Source organism: Phoxinus phoxinus, assembly GCF_949152265.1.
Source record: "Phoxinus phoxinus genome assembly, chromosome: 9".
Taxonomy (NCBI): domain Eukaryota; kingdom Metazoa; phylum Chordata; class Actinopteri; order Cypriniformes; family Leuciscidae; genus Phoxinus; species Phoxinus phoxinus.
In genome coordinates, this window is record NC_136884.1 from 25,888,851 (window position 1) to 25,910,477 (window position 21,627).

Here is a 21,627-nt window from a genome sequence, read left to right on the forward strand (position 1 = left end):
GTTATGTTTATTCAATAAAAAAAAAAAAAAAAAAAAAAAAAAACATGGTTCTGTCTATAACCACACAAGTGCAATGATAAAATACATGTCAGAGAAATTTAGAGTTGGAGCTTGGATAAATACATAAAAGGATGCGATGTAAAAAAAAAAAAAAGATTTTTTTTTTGCATCCTCTTTCATTAGTAGCTCTTAATATTTTCGTCACGTAATTTGACAACATGTATTTAAAAATTTATTTATCCAATAATTAAACTCTAGATTTCTTTAACATGTATTTATTATTGCAATTTGGTGATTTTAGACAGCAGAACTGGACTTGTATTTTGGTCTGGGGACATGACCTCATAAAACTGCGCCGTGGTCCTTCTTTTATTATTCGGCTGAAGAAAGGTTTGTATTTTACGCATTTAAAGTGTTTACATCAATGCAACTCGGTCAGGCAGTTATATATATATATGAACGATGTATAATTGCTGAATCATTATTGAAATTAACATTGTAATACTTTATCTAACATTAATTAACTTTAGTTTGTGTGTAAAGTGCATCCACACATGAGTATCAGAAAAGGTGCGTCTCATTTCGCTCCCAATTGTGAACAAGTTGGTCGTAAACATGAATTTGGTCACTGGCGAGTAGTGATGAAGAAACTTTAAAATTTAAACTCGAAAATCTGTGTTAATAATTGAACCAGTTGTGTCTGAAAATGATTTAGTTATTCGAAACGCTCGATTCAGCGCACGTGCTGTGTAAACAGTGTAATCTACAAATAATTGACATGTCTAAATATGAAGTGTCAGTATAATTTGTGTTCTTTTATTAATTTGAAGCACTTGTTTAGAAAGGTTTTGTCTAATCAGGCCATTTAAGGCCATTATCTCTCACTCTAACTGACTTGCCCTAACCAGTGTGCTGAACTACTGAACTAGAGCTGATTGAGACGAACCCAGATATTTAGTTTGGATTTATTTTATATGATTATATCTGTTGATTATTTTCATCTTAAACCTGTCAAACTGTTCAAACACGCAGAAACACTCCTGGTGAAGGTGCTGAGATCTACGTGACACATTATTATAAAGATGGCATTTATTAAAGAGGAGAGTGAAGACATGAAGATTGAAGAAGCATTCAGAGTGAAAGAAGAAGATACTGCAGAACAAACAGGTTAGTTTCATTCTCAAAGCTGAATACACTTCTTAACTCCTTAAGTGTCCAAAGTCATATTTAAAACAGTAATATCCTATACTAAACCTAAACTAATCTTGACAAACTATATATCATTTGAAAGCTTACAATCTCTAGTTTGCATATTTGGTGACTGATTTTCAAAATAAATTACAGAGGAGCCGTAATTTATCAATGTGCAACAAGGATATTTTCATACTCCTATGGCGTGTTCAGTCCTTTATTTTGAAATGGTGATGAACGTGGAAAATCACGGAAGAATGGTAGAAACCTCAGTTTGTTTTCATGCCAAGAGTTCAAAAGATAGCATCCGTTCAATTATTTTAGAAAAAAAAAGTCAAGAATTTTTTTCAATATAAAGAAAAAACACATATGGAAATTGAGGTGCCCTTATATGGGCAATAATGGAGTAAAGTTTGGTACTGCGCCAAACAAAATCGCACTGAAAGCTAGTTTTTTGAGATCAACCTAAAATTTGAAACACAACTTGTTCAGATTTTTGCCTTTGATTTTTTTGCAGTTTTAGAGTCCACCAGGTTTTGAAAAAATATATTTTATATAAATTATGAATAATATTTTTTTTTTCGTTGTACATTTTCATAAACTCAAACTTCTACAACTTTTCACTTTCTTAATTTATTTCACTTCTACAAAAATCTGACATGTCTTTAAAACAATGTCTATTCAAAAAAAAAAAAAGGGGGGGGGGTGACACTTAAAGTACTGAATCTCAAAACACAGGCGAAAAAGAAGCAGAAACTAAAGATGTCATATAAGCTATTATGACTCCTAGTATGTTCGAATCAAGGGGTAAAGTGGTGTAACATTAAACTCTGGAGAAAACACGTATAGATACAAACGCATATGTCATAACCAGGGGCCTCATTTATAAAACTGTGCGTAGGATCCTTACTAAGTGTACGTGCGCCCAAAAGCCAAAAATGCGCAAAAAAATATTCAGACTTATAAAACCGTGCGTATGCCAGAACCTGCGCAGGATTCACTTTATAAATCCCAGTCAGCGGAAGATTGTGCGCACATGCGTCTCGTCTCCTCCCCGAAATAACCATATATGGAGCTTACAACGCCTAGTTTTACTATGCATATCCTCATCTGCATATCATTTGCATATGATTATTCATCCACGTGATAACATGTTTAACGGTACAAGACATTAGGAAAATATGAAATACGGATGTGCCGTCACATTACATTAATACAAAATAATTTACCGGTAGTAGCCTATCCTTGCCTTGTTTTTGAATAAATAAATCAAATAGTGTAAAATACATTTCAGAGAAAGTTTTTCTTAATCTTTTCCACTGGCCAAATAGTCTTTTTAAATGATTTATTTGTAATGGGAACCGATAGACCTTGTTGTGCATTATATTTGCACAATCTGCTATTATCACGATAAGCATTATCTCTGTAGTTAAAACATTGAAACACAGCACGCCAAAGAAAAAGTGTTCAAAAGCATTGCATCCACAACAAATATTTATAGGCTATTTATTGAATATATATATATATATATATATATATTATATATATATATATATATATATATATATATATATATATATATTATATATATATATATTTTTTTTTTTTACTTTTCAGTAAATGTCATGTAGTTTAAGTGTTACACTCCGTTAATGATATGGCGTATTTAATCTTAATGATATGGCGTATTTAATCTAAATGTTTATATCAGAAATAAAACATAGTTTAAATCATTGTTTTATATAAACTGTAGCCTATTTATGATTAGGACTCATAATGAAGATTTACAGTTTTACTTCATCTGCCGTTAGATATGCGTCAGTTTCACTAAACGGCCCAACGCGCTCGCTGGCGCGGACATTTAAGGTGTGGATATTTGCTTAAAGTGATAGGCTTGGTGAGTGAAATTATATGTATTATCTTTCTGTATATGTATAATTTTATTTTGATTTTCTGTCTAAAAGTGACCAAAAAGACATTTAACTCCAGCTCACCATCGGCGTCGCCAAACTGCTCCGTCTCCAAAACGTTCGTACGCATGGGTCAGAGTTTGCGTGCAGGTGCGCAAAAGAGAAAATGGATCATAAAAACACTTTTCAAAAACAAATGATTACAGGCCCGACAATATATTGCTATATGAAATGCCAAATGTAAACATTTACAATAACAACGTTATTTTATCACTGTTAAATTTTTATTTGCCAGTCAACCAATCACAAATTCAAATAGTACAGATATTGAAAAAGTAAATATCTAAAAATACCTCCGCTTCGCATCGGGCTCATAATCAGCCTGTCGGGAGTTGTATTCGCTATAACAACCGCCTCGCTTTACATTATCCCTTACTTATCGTTCACTTTAGATAGGCTACTGTAGCCTTCATATAGTATGAGTCATATCAAGCATTTGATGATGCCACTGTCAAAACAATATTTAGCCCAGGCATACCTCTTCATGCATTTACTGAACATTTGTGTAATAATTCATGGCAAGTTAATAAACTGAATATGATGGTGGTCCAAGAGCAGACCATGCACCGGACCATGCATCAGACCGGTGGCGTGGTGCACTTTCTGGATGATCACTTTTTAATTTTCACTTGTTGTGGATATTAAGATATTAAGAAAATACATTAAATGTTATTACAATTAAGGATGAACTATAACTTCATGAATAAATGAGCATGGACCTCAACCTGTCCTGTCAGCAGAGTGTCCTGCGTCATAAAGGGTTTTGAAATAAACACACAAACTGACTGAACACACGTGTTGACGACTGAGCGGTGATTGCAGTCAGGTACAAAGCACTGCACCATGTTGCTAACGTTATCGTTAACCGCTTTCACACACGCACACGATATAAAATACACGATGATAAATATAAAATTCAACAAACAATAACTATATAAAACACTATTATTTACACGATTACTACTGAAAGAACTGCTATTAACTGCACATTCACTATATAAAATTCACTTTAAAACTTTTAACACAAAGTTTGCGTGGTCGTCGTCAGATTCACGTCAAAAGGCTCTTTCGCGGCTGTGGCTTCAGTCGACTTCAGTGAGGCGCGGTGGTTTATGGGATGAGTAGTTCCTTCGCTCGGAATTACATCGCTCGGCGTAAGAATCAAGTAACTGTGCGGCCGTACCATGGGTGCAGCAGGCGTAATGATATGACAAAGCACTTGCCGTCAACAAACCAACGTGACAACCTGCTTGCACATGGAGCGTGCCTTGTAGCATGGAGACATTTGTGAGAGACGATTTAGATGACATTTACTTTGGTGCTGATCCCGAACCGTATTTATTAAAACTACACAAACTTAGTCCCGGTCATGTTGGAAGTTACCGAGCTGGGGACTATTTTTGGGGGCCATATAGGCTTGGAAAATCGCAACTTTTAATTTTCCGTCGATCTTAGTACACGGTTTAACTACAGAAGAGTCAAGTTTTAAATAGGAAAGATATTGAAACTCGTTGGTCATTTTGAAAGAAATGCTACTGTACTCATCAGAATCAATGATCTATGCTAAGCTATGCTAAAAGTGGTACCGTCAGACCCGGAGTTCGGCTGAATGGATTCGAAAACGGTAAAACTCAACTGTTTAACTCTGGGGGAGTTGTAAAATGAGCCTGAGGAGGCTGAATAGGCTAAATTAACATAATCCAGCGAGTCCAACAAGTTACCGTTAAGCAAGTTCACCAAGCTCCCACGATCTCATTCCACAGCACTGAATCCATTAAATTCTTCCTCTGTGTCGCTTCTGAACAACTCCGCTAACCAGAGCGCCCTCTCGCGGCTGTAGACGGTAATGTTTTCTCTTGGTTCATCTCAGTTAATATTAATTAATTTTGATATATAAGTCGCACCTGACTAGAAGTCGCAGGACCAGCAAAACTATGAAAAAAAAGTGCGACTTATAGTCAGGAACATATGATAAACCGAAACCGAAAAGGCCTGGCCAGATGGCTCAATTTGGGGAGACATTGACGGGGTATGATCAAAAACTCGAAACCACTCATAACTCCTAGACCGTTTGCCATAACCCGCTTTTCCACTGTCGGGCCGCCTGGCTCTTAGAATGTTAAGGAACGGTTCCAGTTGTGTTTCCACTAGAGCCTGGTTCGGGACGGTACAATTACAAACCGTTCTCGGCCCGGAATTCTCAGCATTCCGTGCTGGTAGAATCTGTGAAGTGACGTCGCCACTCAGGATTGGTCATTTGTCAGTTGCCTGGTCATTGGTCATTTGTCAGTTGCCCGGTTACCAGTTTCTCTTGAAAAATTCTTAGAATTTGAGTAAAGTAAACAAAGCAATAATAAAATGAAAAGCAATAGCTGATCCATCTCATATCATCAGTAAACTGTCGCGTTACCAAGGCAATGACTGACGCGTTTGTATACATTCCAAAAAGCGTCCCGTAATGAGAACCATTCGGCCCGACGGTGGAAAAGCGGCTATAGACTCAAGTGCTTTATATCATTGGAATCCTCCATAAATTAATGGACAAAAAAAACACTTATTTAATTTCTGCGATTAAAGGGCACCTATTATGTAAAATCATCCTTTACATCGTGTTTGGACATAAATATGTGTTGGCAGTGTGTGAACACAATCACCCTACAATGATAAAATTTAGAGGGTGACCGATAGTGGATTTTACTGATATTTAGGTTTTGACCATACGTGCCGATAACCGATTAATCAACGGATATTTTTAAAATAGATACTGGATTAAAAAAAACATAACACTCCAACTAAAATAGTGCTGAACTGAAATGTGCTAAAAGAAAGAAATATATAAATATGAATATATTAAAATGAGAAGTTCTACAGAACGAATTCTACAGAAAATTATTTAAACATTAAAACATTACAGGTTTCTTTAGCTATAACCTAGAAACATAGGTAATTTTCATAGGTAACACTTTACCTATGAACTATTCCCATTTGTTAACAAGGATGTATTAGCTAGCTTTCATGAACTATATGCTGTAAAAAAAATTACAGCATGTATTAATATTCGAGCAAGACAATTGTACCTTGATCATTCATGTTAGTTCATAGATACAATAAAAATGTAAAGTCAATTTAAAATGTATTCGTAAATGTTGATGTTAACAAACTAACAATGGACAATACTACAACATTTGTTAATGCTAACAATGTAATCTTATTGTAAAGTGTTACCATTTCATTTAAATCCAAAGAGTCTGCTATGCTTAAAGGTGGCCATCTTTAAATATCTGCAAAGGCCAGAGCATTAAAATGTCATAAATGTATGTTACATGTATAGTCTCTCACTTTATTTGCTTCTATTTTAGAACACTTGATGATTATCTAATCAAAATAACAATATGTATTGCAGTGATAAAAAAAAATTGAATCGAATGCATTTCTGATTTGTTAATGTTTGTGTCGGCTGCATGAACATATCAATGTTGAGAAGGCAATCACATCACTAGCTTTAAATATGCAACTTCGCCAGCTAATGAATGCATACAAGTGACCAGCTGGATATAAACTAATGCAAATAGATGGTAACAATTGTGACATTAAACATTTGGGTCAGGCCCACAAATATATATTGATAATCCATAATATTAAAATGACAAAATCACATAGTTACAATATGCTGTCGGTAGGAATAAAAATTCACAAGACTCAATTTTACATCCGTAAAACTGAGAAATGTTCTTTATTTGCCTAGCAGCTTGTGCCCCCATGTTAGCAATCCCCCTATCAAAAGCAGAAATGGTTTGGCCTTGTTGTCCAGTGAAGCGGCTGCGGTTAAAGTCAGCTTGTGGCATGGAAAGGAGCCTCGGCTCACAGTACAAAAAATAAGCCTAAGTCAGGTTATCAAAAGAGTGAAGAGAAAGGGAAAGAAAGCCGCAGGAGGGCAGACAACTTCTGACTAGTTTTTTTTTTGATGGGAAGGAAGAATGGTGAGGCTTGTGAGAGAAAAGTGTAACTTATTACTTATCACTTTAACTCAGTGAAAGTAGTATTGTCAAAAGTAGCCTACCGGTACGTTAAAACAAAGTAAATCATTAAATTGGGCAAATGTGACGATACCAGTCTCTCTGCACGGTTTTACTGAGTACAGAGATTTAATTAGATACATGCAGATAGATGGCTGCTGCATTCAAAAGGTCCACGTTTACAAGCGTTCCTGTTTGCAGCACTGAGCACTATAGCCAATCACAGAGAAGTCTGTTGAGCGTATGAGTGTAGCAACAAATCAGAATTCCGGCCGCTAAAAATGTAAAAATATTTGAAGGCTACATTTTAATGTAGCTATTATTTATATTTATATTATTAATGTTAATAATTCACTTATTTAATTTATTTTTTATTTTCTAATAAATTAAAGGTCTGTTGTATAGGACTAGATGTTGATATCCCTCTATAATGGCATAGTTGAGGCACCGATGGGACTCCGTGAGATGGTCAAATGAGTGATGGCACCTTTTGGGTTATCAAGTGGGCGCCTTCCTTCCTTCAGTGTTTCGCTGATCGGCCCACGACACCTCCAGAGGGTTCAGCAGTGGTCGCAGCGTCCCAGGTTCACTCCCTAGGTGCCTTCAACTTACTTGAAGGCCCAAACGGAGACCCTTCTCTTCATCCACAGCCACTGACTCCCCTTTTCAGCAGCCCCGGAGAGGTCTTTGACTGCCTGCCGATGGGCCTTCCCTCGCATTCCCATCTCCCTCAGTAGCCTGGATGTTGAGGTGGCTACGAACCCTTTGCAGCCTACTTCCACTGGGCGTATTCGCATTCCAGCCTTGTTGTTGCGCATCGGCTGCAAGTTCAGCGTACCTCAGCCTTTTCCGTTCGTAAGCCTCCTCCACTGCACCCTCCCAGGGCACGGTGAGCTCGATGATGTAGACAAGCTTGAATGAGGCTGACCATAGAACAAGGTCTGGTCGCTGGTTTGTAGCTGCAATCTCATCTGGGAAGCAGAGTTTCTTGCCCAAGTCTGCCAGCAGCTTCCAGTCCCATGCACTGCCCCGCTGCCCAGTGTCTGGTCTTGTGGTGGTGAGGCTGGCTTGACCCTCGCCCTCCCGAACAAATGGTGTCGGCTGCCACCGAGATGATGGGAGAGGAAGCGCATTCAACACTTGTCCGTCGACTTTCTAGTACTGCTGCAAGACTCTTTAGCACCTGGTTGTGCCGCCAGGTATAACGGCCTTGGGTGAGGCTGGTCTTTCATCCCACTAAAATGTGCTTCAGTGTTGCTGAACTTGGACATAGAGGTCACGTGGGGTCTTCGGCATACCACTGGCTTAGGTTTGCGGTGGAAGGCAGGACATCGTAGGCAGCCCTGATTGTAAAACTTGCCCTGAATGCCTCCATCTCCCACAACTCTTTCCAGGAGATCCTCCTCTTCTCCACTCCTTTCCATGCCATCCACTCCCCTTGCTTTGCCTGCACCACAGCTTGGACGCACCTTCCTGCGTCTTCCTCCCGACGTACCTCCTGGACCACCAGCTTGCGTCTCTGAGATGTAGAGGCCTTGCTCCATGCTGTTGCACTGGCCCCAACACCAAGACCACTCCTCCCTTCCTGCACTCGGCCCACGATGTCCTTGTCTCGGAGTGCTGCCTTTGCCTGCTCAGTAGCAGCCAATGGGGTCCACTTCCTCCCGGTGGCTAGGATGGGGGCAGCTTGGGCTACGAATGGATCACTCAAATCCAGCAGCATCATCTCCAGTCTGACTGTCAGACTGGAAATGGGCAGGTGTAACATCCCTTTGCCGTAGAGCCCAATTCTGCTTAGGCACCTGGGAAGGCCAAGCCACTTCCTTATATATGAGCTGACCAATCTCTCCAGCTTCTCCACCTTTGAGAGCGGAATTTCATAGAGGGTTAGCGGCCACAGGAGACGTGGATGTAGTCCATACTGCATGCACCAGAGCTTCAGCTTGCCAGGAAGCATAGTTCTGTCGATGTTCTCCAGGCCACTGGCTACCTCCCTCCTGAGCTGCTCTACTTGCTCTTTGTCTTTGAGGAAAGCAATCATACCAATGACCTAGGCTCTTCACTGGCTTCTCGGAAACCATTGGAATGGGTTCCTCACCAATGTGAAAGCGGTGGTCTGACAGCTTGATAATGGAGATGCTTCTGGACTTGCTCGGCTTAATGGTCATTTTTGATAGAAATAGTTAACATTTGTCTGTTTTAATGTGTCTTATGTTATTGCAATTGGTACACTGAATTTAACCTTGTGAAAATAAATGCTTTGAATAATAGTGAAAATAAAGCAGTGTTGTAAGGGGCCCATCCCTTTGTTCTGTGACCGGGGCCCAACATTTGGTGCTACGCCCCTGCCTGCATTACCATAGTTTCCGCCCTCAGCGAGTTGTACGCTATCTGCCATTTTTTTCCGCACTCGAGTGACATGTCTGACAATGTCTCTTAAGCAATCCAGGTGTTCTGTTGTTGGATGTAAGAGTGGACATAAGTCTTAATTTTCTCCCATCATCCGAGCCACTAATGGTTGCAGTGGATTAGTTTTGTAATGCGCCGCAAAATCGCCGCGGTTGGCAAAAGTGAAAAGCTATTTATTAGGGCCCAAGCCTTGAAAAGGCGAAGGCCCTATTGTTTTTCTAAGGATTATTATTCTTCTTCTTCTTCTTTATTATTATTATTATTATTATTATTATTATTTTACTACCTTTTGGGCACTTTTGGGGGCCTTAACGTGCTCAAAAACTCTTGAAACTTTGCACAAATGTCAGAACCCGCGGCCATTAGGGCCGCGCTGAAGCTGGGACCCGGGCGTGGCAGGGGGGCTCGGCAGCGCCCCCTGGAATGGGATTCAAAAACATGTCCATATATCAAACACGCTTGCATGTAATAATATGAAACTCGGTACAAATATAGATCTCATCGGGCCGAACAACTTTCGTGCTCTAAGTTTTACGCCAGTCCAACAGGAAGTCGGCTATTATGGGCTGTATGGAAACGCATGTTCTGGCATTTGAAACACTTCTCCCAGAGAATTCATCCGATGACCACGAAACTTGGTGTGCATGAAGTCAAGACATGGAGGATGCTAAATTGCGAGGGGATTTTTGATATCTCGAACGGTTTGGCCGTGGCGAGGAAACAAATTTATGGCGAATATTGGAAACAGGAAGTGTGTTATAACATCCTCATACATTAATTGATCTTGATGAAACTTCAGCAGTGTGTTTGTTGTAAGAGGCCGATCACATGGATGTGACTATTGTGAGTCAAAGTTATAGCGCCACCAACTGGCAGCAGGAAGTGTGTCACTTTCAAAATGCTTTGAAATCACCCTCTTATTTTTACCGATTTGCTTCAAACTTCATCTGTATAATGTAAACACACGGCAGATGTAGACCTGTGAAAGGATTATTGATATCTTTAATACTGTCGCCATGGCAACGCATCAAACTTTAATATTCTTTTTTAAAGTTTTTGAGACTCTTAGCATACTTCAAATTGCATGAAACTCGACAGACACTTTACATTTATTGCCTAGTACACTTGTGCACAGTTTCAGAAACGGGCGTGGTAAGGGGCTCAGTAGCGCCACCTTTAGTCAAAAATGGGGTATTAGTTTTACCTACAGTAACAAAAATCGGTATCTATATTTATCTCCCCGATCCGGACAACTTTCTAATTGACAGTCATTAGCTCCGACCAACAGGAAGTCAGATATTTTGGTTTGAATGTGATTTAATGGGAATTTTGCCAGTCTCTCTCAGTGTCTGTGTGTGTGAGAGAGGAGGGGGGCTTTATTTTAACCCTTTCTCTGCTGTGTGGGACTTCTCGGGCACTTTTGGGGCCCTTAACGTGCTCAAAAACTCTTGAAACTTTGCACAAATGTCAGAACCCGCGGCCATCAGGGCCCGACTGAAGCTGGTACCCGGGCGTGGCTGGGGGGCTCGGCAGCGCCCCCTGGAATGGGATTCAAAAACATGTCCATATATCAAACACGCTTGCATGTAATAATATGAAACTCGGTACACATATAGATCTCATCGGGCCGAACAACTTTCGTGCTCTAAGTTTTACGCCAGTCCAACAGGAAGTCGGCTATTATGGGCTGTATGGAAACGCATGTTCTGGCATTTGAAACACTTCTCCCAGAGAATTCATCCGATGACCACGAAACTCGGTGTGCATGAAGTCAAGACATGGAGGATGCTAAATTGCGGACGGATTTTTGATATCTCGAACGGTTTGGCCGTGGCGAGGAAACGAATTTATGATTAAAAAAGGATGCATAAAGTGTGTTATAACTTAGTTATAGTTTTACCTACAGTTACAAAACTCAGCGTGTATATTGATCTTATCAAGCCGAACAACTTTCTAATTTACAGTCATTAGCTCCGACCAACAGAAAGTCAGATATTGTGGTTTGAATGTGAATTCTGTCTCTCTCTGTCTCTCTGCCATTCTGTGTGTGTGTGTCTGTCTGTGTGGGGTGGGGAGGGGAGGGGGGATCTGTGTATGTGTGTGTGTGTGTGTGTGTGTGTGAGGAGGGGGGCTAGTTTAGTTTAACCCTTTCTCTGCTGTGTGCAAAATCTCGGGCACTTTTGGGGCCCTTAACGTGCTCGAAAACTCTTGAAATTTTGCACACAGGTCAGAACCCGCGGCCATCAGGGCCGGGCTGAAGCTGGTAACCGGGCGTGGCAGGGGGGCTCGACAGCGCCCCCTGGAATGGGATTCAAACACTTGTCCGTATATCAAACACGCTTGCATGTAATAATATGAAACTCGGTACACATTTAGATCTCATCGGGCCGAACAACTTTCGTGCTCTAAGTTTTACGCCAGCCCAACAGGAAGTCGGCTATTGTGGGTGGTATGAAAACGCATGCCCCTGGAATTTGAAACACTCTTTCTAGAAAATTCATCCAATCGCAACCAAACTCGGTCAGCCTGACGACAAGACATTGAGGATACTAAATTGCTGACGGATTTTTGATATCTCGAACAGTTTGGCCGTGGCGAGGAAACTAAATTATGGCGAGAAAAGAGAAACACGATCTGTTATAACGTCTTAATACATTTATTGATCTTGATGAAACTTCAGTAGCGTGTTTGTTGTAAGAGAGCGATCACATGGATGTAACTAATGTGAGTCACCCCCCTTTTCTGTGTGTGTTTGGAGGGGAGCAGAAAGACTCACACTGATACAAGCTCTAAAGCAGACTTCTTCTCGACAGTCAAAGCGGGGTTACGTTATTGCCCGTCGTGCACAGGAACCCGAAAGGCAACGGGGTGGCGGCTTTTTATATATATATATATATATATATATATATATATATATATATATATATATATATAAATAAATATAGCTGCAAGCAGCGATGGAGGGCCCAAGCCGGTGGCAGCGCCAGCCCGGTGCCTTTAGTGTAACTAAAGGCACCAGGGTGGCGGTGCCACCGGCTTGGGCCCGTAATCGCTGCTTGCAGCTATATTTTTACTTTTAAGTTTTAAATATGAATATTTTTCTCACACAAACTCATTACTTTGCTTCAGAAGGCCTTTATTAATCCCCTGGAGCTGTATGTAGTACCGGGGTGGAACGGTACATGTATTTGTATTGAACCAAAACGGTACGGGCGTCACGGTTTGGTGCATGAATTTACACAGAGAATACACGGTATAAAAATAAATATAACTCGCTTGCAAATTAATGAATGTAATGCGGAACTACTGTTAGATACGCGGGTTCTTTATGGATACCTAATCTGTAGCCCCGCCTTAAGCTAGGTTTGTTTATACTCAGTGTAATTGTCCTCTAAACCATCAGGAATCAGCGGCGAGAAGTAAGGTACATTCATGAATGTTTATTTTAGTACTACACTTTAGTACACCAAAACCACACTACAAAGGATCGTGTAAAGCAGTAAACCAGATTATTCCCTGTGTGACATTAGAGAGAAAAAAATGGATATGAGAATGTAACCTACAACTAAATTGACGTTACATATTTTCTAAACATTTTTGTTTAGTTTTGTGAACCTTTTTATAAAACATGGCCATTTATTTTTATTTAAAGGGCTTATGTCTGCTATTGTAGGCTCATTTAGTTAATGTAAGCAACTAATTTAGATGCAAGAACTGGATGCCGGTGCTGTGAGATGGACATGCTCGTCCAGATTCGGCTTGAAGTCGTGCATCTTCGGATGCGGAGCCGCGAGCGCTGTTACAAAAAAAGCTGTGCACTGTACACCGCCACGCGAAATGTGGCCTTGCGCACCCAACGTGCACGACCACACACACCGCAATGATGACATTTTTGCCGCGCGCACTTTCGCGCTCGTGTATCCGCACATAAATAAGAGATGCTGTATTTTCAGTTAAGTCACCAGGTTTTTGCGTAGTTTAGAGTAACAAATCGTACTAGTGTACTTTGAGGTCAAAATGCGTGCCCGCTATGAAAAATGTGTACAGGTTGGCAGGTCTAGAAATGTAAAAGCACCTATTTAAGTGCTTGTCATTGTACTTGTCATTTTGTTGTTGTTTTTCCATTAAGAATAATAATGAACTAATTCAAAAGCGAAAGTAAAATGTGCATGGCCGGACAGGCATTCCTTTATAAAGGTGCGTACTGATGCTCAACTTCCATATGAATTAATTAAAAACACTTACTCTGCTCCACAGCGTAATGAATGCCTGTATGAACTAGCAATTTAAAAGCCAGGTGCAAAAGAGGAAAAAACTCGTCCCTCCACCCGCTGATACTGGTATTATTGGTGTTGTCACACGTCGATTAACCGGTGGGAAAATTTCCAGACCGTCACAAGGTAGACGCACATCCGAAACATTCGCCATTAGAATAGACAAACAATAACACACAATAAGAGTGATGAGTCTAAACAGGACAGGCGATAGCTGAGACCACTTTAGTGATACTAATAGGCTAAAGCTAGTAGCGGATGTTTGGAAAATATAATTAAAGTAGCGATATCAGAGTAATCTGATTGTTTTCGATGTAGAATAATATTGGGAATATGTTCACCCACTGTAAAAAATTGGAAATAATAGTTTATAAAATTGATATAGAGAAGAAAATAGAGGATTAAGAATCAACTTTGACAGAGCTCCAAACTCGAACCATGCGGCAGCAACAGACACAAAGTGGCGTAATGAAACTGGGTGGAGTAAAAACACCAGTTTAAAATAATAAATTTTAATGAACCCTTTTCACATTACACAAGTTGGAAGTTAGGTTAACTTGTATAGTGGTGAAAAGTAGACTACAGTAAATATGATTTTCGCTTTCCAATTTGTGTAAATTATGGAAATGAATAATTTAAAGGTACAGTTCAGTTCAGTTCAGTTTAGTTTATTGTCCCCTAAGGGAAACTTGTCTTGCAGCCAGGTAAACATACAGGTAGCACAACAAGTAAACACCAAATATACAGACAAATAAACAACACAAAACTACTAATTAAAACACTGTTACACCACTACTCATTTAGGTCAACGAATTGTGCAAATTTAGCAACCGAATTGCACTTGGTATAAAAGAGTTCTTTGTCCTATTGGACTTAAAACCAGGGACTCTGAATCTCCTGCCTGAGGGGAGGACCTCAAAAGAACAATGAAGGGGGTGCTTTACACAGTCCAATATGGCATCTGCTTTCCTCATAACCTGCCTCTCATAAATATGTGTCAAGGAAACCTGTGGACACCCTATTAACTTACCAGCCACTTTCACAATATGGCTGAGGTTATTTTTCTCCCTCAGGCTGATGCCCCCATACCAAGCAATAAAAGCAAAAGTAAGGACAGATTCAATAAAGGATTTATAAAATAAAGACAGGATAACCTTATCAACATTAAAAGAGTTAAGCTTCCTTAGGAAGTACAGTCGTTGTTGTCCCTTTTTACATATCATCTCTGTATTTATGTCAAATTTGAGTTTACTATCTACCACAGTACCCAGATATTTATACTGCTCCACCACCTCTATGCTGATTCCTTTTATATAGGTGGGTGGAGGAGAACCAGGTTGTTTTCTCCTAAAATCTATGAGCATATCCTTAGTTTTAGAGGTGTTAAGCTGGAGAAAAGACCTGTCGCACCAACTAACAAACTCGTCTACCACTGGCCCATGCTGAGATTCATGTTTCTGCAGTAAACTAACAATAACTGTATCATCAGCATATTTCAGGATGTGTCTATTTCTATACTGGCTCCTACAATCGTTAGTGTAGAGGATGTATAGTAGAGGTGAAAGTACACAACCCTGCGGGGAGCCAGTGGAAGAGACACGCCTTTCAGAGAGACAACCGTTTACCTTAACTCGCTGTGTTCTGTTTGTTAAAAAATCCATAATCCAGCTCACAAGATTGCTCTCAATATTAAATTCTGATAATAATTTACTAACTAAAACATGTGGCTGGATAGTATTAAAAGCAGAAGAAAAATCCAAAAACAAGAGCCTGGCATGTGTACCAGGACCCTCTAAATGTCTGTACAGAAGATCTAAAAGTGTAATCTGGGCATCCTCTACCCCCCTGCTGGCCCTGTACGCAAATTGCCTGGGGTCCAGGGCCCCACCCACCCTGAACAACAGAAGCCGCTTTACAATCCTTTCAAATGACTTCATGACCAGTGAGGTCAATGCCACTGGTCTGAAGTCATTTAATGTGCTTGCAGAGTTGCACTTTGCCACCGGAACTATGATAGACTCCTTCCAAGCCGTTGGGACCCTTCCCTGTTCCCAGGACATCACAAAAATGTCAGCAAACACCCCACAGAGCTGCTCTGAACAGCACTTCAACAATCTCCCAGTAATTCCATCTGGTCCTGGACTCTTATTTACCTTAGTTCTCTTAAATACAGACCTAACCTCCTCCTTTGTAATTGAGAAGGGTATAGATTCTACCTGAACCTGTTTCTCAGTTAATTTCTTTAGTTTGTCTGAAAAATCATGAATATCAAAACGTGAAAAAAAGGTGTTCAACGCTTCAGATAACTCGCTATCATTTTTATACATTGGCAATTGGACTGATTTATTTTGTGTTTTTTGCAGACCTATCATTCTTTTTACACCATCCCATGCTACCTTCAAGTTGTTACTGCCCAGCCGTTCCTCTATCTTATTTTTATATTGCAATTTAGCCTTCTTGGTTTCTACTCTGACCTCCTTAGTTGCCTCCCTAATTTCATGCTCATCCCCCTTATGAAAAGCCCTATGTTTTTTCATTAACACTTGTTTCAGTGAGCTAGTGACCCATGGCTTATTATTTGCATACACTTTAACATACTTTTTTGGAATAATTGAGTCCACACAAAAAGAAATATAACAACCTACAGTGTCAACAAGCTCATCAATGTCTGAAGCAGAGTCAATGAAGACAGACCAATCGGTGCAATCAAAACAACCTTGTAATTTCAGAACAGACTCATCCTCCCAGGTCTCAATCTCTCTAGCTTTAACTTCTCCCCTTTTAAGCACAGGTCTGTACACCGGGATGAGATTGATAGTACAGTGATCTGAGGATCCTATGGGAGCCAAAGGGGAAGCCTTATAAGCCTCCTTAATTGAACCATAGCACTTGTCCAAAGTCTTATTTTTCCTAGTTGGACATGTGACGTATTGATAAAGGTTGAAGGTTTTACTCAATTTGCAGTTATTAAAATCCCCCATAAGCAGACACGGGGCATCCGGAGAAAGAGATTGTAGTCTTTGAGTCACTTTGCGAATAATATCGGCAGCATTCTGTGTGTTTGCTTTGGGGTGTATATGTTACGGTCACAAATATCTGGGGAAATTCTCTCGGGAGATAAAACGGGCGAACGGAGATGGAAAGCAGTTCGATGTCAGGAGTGCATATCTTTTCCCTGACGGTGATGTTGCTACACCACCGCTGGTTTATGTATACACACACACCGCCACCCTGAGATTTCCCCGTGGCTTCTGCGTCTCTATCCAACCTGACAGGTGCCCCAAAGCCGCTGATCGATAGATCCGTGTCGGTGTCTTTAGACGACAGCCACGTCTCACTGAAGGCTAAAATACAGGCGTTCCTATATTCCTGTAAATAGTTAGAATTTGCTTGAAGCTCATCAATCTTATTTCTGAGCGACTGAGCATTTGCCAGTATTATTGAAGGGAGCGGAATACGGCGTATTTTTTGTCGTTTAAACCGAAGTCGGACGCCACCTCTCCTTCCTCGCTTCCTCACTTTGCGGGAGTTTTTGCGATCTTTTCCAGGAGACCTGCGCCTAGAAATCTCAGCTAGGATGTCTTCAGATACAAGCGGGTCCAAGTATATATTTCCCATACACGGATTGTCCCATCGCATCAAACATTCCCGAGAGTATGTCCTTACCGGCTCACGTTGCTGGCTGCGTTCGCCTTGGGCGTAATAAATCCATAAAGTCCATAAGATGACAGCATAATATATCTCCATGGCGACTGCTTGAATGGACAATCGTATCTAGTCCATTTGTCAAACAATGTATCAAAACAGGAAACTTATTCAGCACTTCTGACAAACAAAACGCAGACAAACAAACACACCTGCTGCTAGTCGCTACAACAGAGTAGCGCCACGCCATAGCGGTACACTATGTAATGTTTTTTATCTTCAAAATGAGGTTCATTCTTGTTACGCAGCACGTTTGAGCTTCAGCAAGAGGTTTGTTCTCGCGCATCAAGCAGGTTCAGTTAAAGGTCCCATGACATTGTAGGAAACTTTTCCTTCTTCTAAGCAAATACCAGGAGACGTTTGGATCACGTTCAAGCAGAAGTTCTTCTTTATTGCGCGTGGCTGCAATTCTTTCAAACAGTCTAAATCTAAACAGTATACATTGTAGTTATATACATTCCCAGGGGGAGGAGTCTTCTTATCCAGCAAAAACCGGTATGGCAGGTTCTCTAGATTGCTCTAGAGAACCCGAGCCAATCAGCTATTGTATTGCTAATCCAATCATCCTGACTTGATTGCTCAAACCTTAACATTATCATAGAGACAAAGGCACCGCTGTACCTTGAGCAAATGGCTCTGAAAGTAATTTGCAGAACTAAAGGTGAGAGAATTCAATGATTTGACTCATTTACAAGTCTGGCCGGAATCTACTGCTGGAAACTCAATAATCATCAGTTAAACCTAAAATGAAATAGATTCTTAAAATTTGTTATCCTTCAGTCCCCCGTTTGAGAGTTCTTTAAAACTCTCACATAATATACAAATTTAAACACTTAAAAGTTCATTCTTGTAACTTTTGTAAGTTACAGGCACGTAGCTTCGGATCTGTGTAGTTCTTCTGTAATTGCATGCGGACACAGAAACAAACATGCAATTAGGGTTCGTGAACCTTTCAGTCATCTGGTGGAATTTTGCTGAAAGATCAAGAATGTCTTGTTGGATTTTGTTCAAGTTCTCTGTTGGATCCATTAAACCTGTGAGATGGGATTAAAGCTCCAAAAGTTCTTTCACCACCATGTTTGTGCACAAGTGAGTCCTGTAATGCAGCCATGTTCTTTGTTTGTGGCAGAAGCTGAAGTTGCGTGTGCCATGCAACGTTCTTTCCAGCAAACAAGGCGTTCTTGACATATTCATTAGCTCTAAGAATATGCTGTTTCTGGAGTCTACACTTTGCGCGATGTCCATGATGGTTAGTAGTGTGACAATCTTGATCATGTTCGATGGATGACTGAAGGTTCCACTGTTGACATACGGAACGTATGTGAGTCTCTGCGTTGTGTATTTTTTCTTTTTCTTTGTGATAGTTGGCTCAGCAGTGGATCGAGTCGTTTTCTGGAAGGTTGTGGCTTCATACACAGGTGAGGAGGTCATTGCATATGGGTCTCGGGACAGTCATCCAGTGGTATCTGCACAGAGGAAGAAAGAAAACAAAAGAGAAAACGGCAACAGAGCAGTATTCGTTGTAAAGACTGGTTGTATCCTCTGTTCAATCTGAGTCTGCTATTTGTTGTTCCTTCTTTCCCTAATACTTAATTCATGAGACACCTAACGAAACAGTGAGGTGATGATGGACTAGTGGAGGGGGAGGGCCTATGAGGGAAATGTCTTCACCGCAAGGGTTGGCCCCCGAAAGCCTGTTGCTTCCGGTTCTTCCCTGGGCTCCTCACTGTTCCATGTGTCCTATCCTGTCCCTGTAGCTGGAGGAACAAATTTACATTGTGACACATGAGTCCAAGTTTTCCTTCCCTGACACAATACTTCAGCTGCTGTAATCAACATCACTCGATGTGGTCTGTACCACTTAGGTTCTAACGGCTTGTTTCTTGAGCTGAACCATCAACAAAACAACTATTTTCAAACTAACTTTTCTATGGGAGTTTCTTTTACTTCCCTCGTAGGTGTGTATGTAAACGTAACACAATTGTGAGTCATTTCTCCTTCATCCTCTAACACAACTTCAGTCATTGCAGACATCATACATGAGGATGGGTTCGTAACTGGTGCACGCTGTAATACAATATTCGGAGCTGTGAGGGTCGTTAACCAATTTCTTTTGCTTGATTCATTAGTACCTGCATGAGGGCTTTTTAAATTTTCAGTCTGACCTAACACCATTACTGATGAAGCCTGTGCTGTAACAACATTTTAGGCTGTGAGTTTACTTAATCAGTGTCCCCCAAAGGAAAACTGAGACAGTCACTTTCCTTTTGTGCTTTTAAACAAAAACAAGTCGTTCATCTTTGTTGTAAGTTACTGGGGAAATTAAGCACTCACAGCCCAAATGGCTAACACCTCAACAAGTTGCCCCACAAGTTTAATGACGAGGGGAGCGGCTGCTTCAGAGTAGCAAACAGACTGAGTAAAAGCTGAGCAATATTGGTTACGTCTCTAAAATTCTTTTTGTTTTTTCTACATTCTTTCCCAAAATGTCCGTGCTTGCCACAGTAAGAACAAGTGGCTTCTCTAGGACTTTTGCGTTTCTTTGGCTTCTCTGAGTTGACCTTAACAGTAACTGCTGCAATTCTTACTCTCTCTCTGACATCAGAGTCTCTTTCCCAAGTGACTAAACTGTCCAGGTTGTCTTCCAGGGTTCTACTGGACCATGTTAATTCTAAGTAAGGCAATGCATTTTTATGTTCTGACAGAAGACCCTGAAACCATGTGCGAACTAGGGGACCATTATCACCTAGCACCTTCTCTGACGTGTCTGCAATTCCGCTGTAAGCTGCAGCGGACTGACAGAACCTTTCTGTGTACTCACAAACAGATTCACCCTTCTTCTGTACACAATTAGTGAGCTTTGACCAGTCCATGTGTGGTCCAACAATGTTCTTTAGAATTTTCAAGACACCTTCTCTCAACTCATCTTTACTGGCATGTAGCAGTTCAGAAGTAACAGCAGATTCAAAACTGTTGAATTCAGATTCAGTTAAAATTTGTGACATCAACTGTGTGACTTCTGTTACCGCCATGTCATATAGACGCATTTTGCTGATCAATGCCCTTCTAAATTCAGAAAAATTTGTGCGTGCTGGAGGTAAGCTCTGAGATATTCTCTCTATATCTTTAGGAGCTAACGTTGAAATGACTGCTTGTGGCTGCAGTACGGAGGTTGCAGATGGAACTGTGTCAACCCCTTTTACCTGAGGCTTTTGTCTAGCTACGCACACTTCAACTGCATTTACATCTGCATTGACATTGTCCTCTATACTATCAAAAGACTGTAGATCAGGATAGCTTTCATCTGACTGTTGGTCTTCTGAGTCACATTTGGTTGAGGCCGTGTTATGGCCCACCTTGTCTGTGAGACAGGACATTCGAGTATGCAATTGTTTGTTCTGTTCTTTTAACTTATCAATACAACGAGCTTGTTCTTGTACAATGGATAAGCTAAACTCTCTGTGACATAAGATAATACCTTTCACATTTTTCTTCCTGATACATGCACCCAACACCTTCTTGCATTCTTCAATTGACCAAACTTTGTCTGCATCAATGCCAAATTTCTTTGTTAAATTCAATCTGACTGGCTCAGTCACAATGGAGTCCATGTGCTCTGATAACAAAGACTTGAATTCACTATCTGTCCATAAAGGGGTAGTCAGTCTAGTACTTTTCCTAAACATTGTGAATTTCTGTTACCACACAAACAAACACTAAACTTCTCTCTACTGTCTTACAAACAGAGGGTACAATCTTATTAGCACATGACGCTAATCTTCTCTAGCTTACAAAGGACAGGCTTTCTCTAGCAAGAGGATACACACAAATCTTTAGGGCTGTAATCAACCAAAGGAAATCTTGGTCGACTGAAGTCCTGAAGTTTTCGACTAAAAATCGACTAAAAATGACGTTAGGAAAAAAAAACGTTAAATGAATTAGCTGCGCACTGTGCGCAGTACTTGGTAGCCTTGTTGTCCGCCTAAATAAATTATAAATAAACAAAAAAATAGTAGGCTATTTGCAGTATATTAAATCGTTTTTGACCCAATTATTTTGCAC

General features: G+C 40.4%; 1 protein-coding gene across 2 annotated transcripts in view; it reads left to right on the forward strand.

Annotated features, from left to right (window-relative positions):
* Positions 1–330: 330 nt before the first annotated feature.
* The window catches only part of LOC307004308 (uncharacterized protein), a gene marked incomplete at its 3' end in the record, with an annotated part of 64,009 nt that continues 42,712 nt past the window's right edge, over positions 331–21,627 (forward strand). For both annotated transcript variants that reach the window (XR_013799005.1, XM_079623430.1), the window contains exons 1-2: positions 331–390; positions 1,033–1,167. Coding sequence is in view for 1 of the 2 variants with exons in the window: in XM_079623430.1 (XP_079479556.1) it covers positions 1,083–1,167 (85 nt within the window). The remainder of the gene's footprint in view (positions 391–1,032; positions 1,168–21,627) is intronic.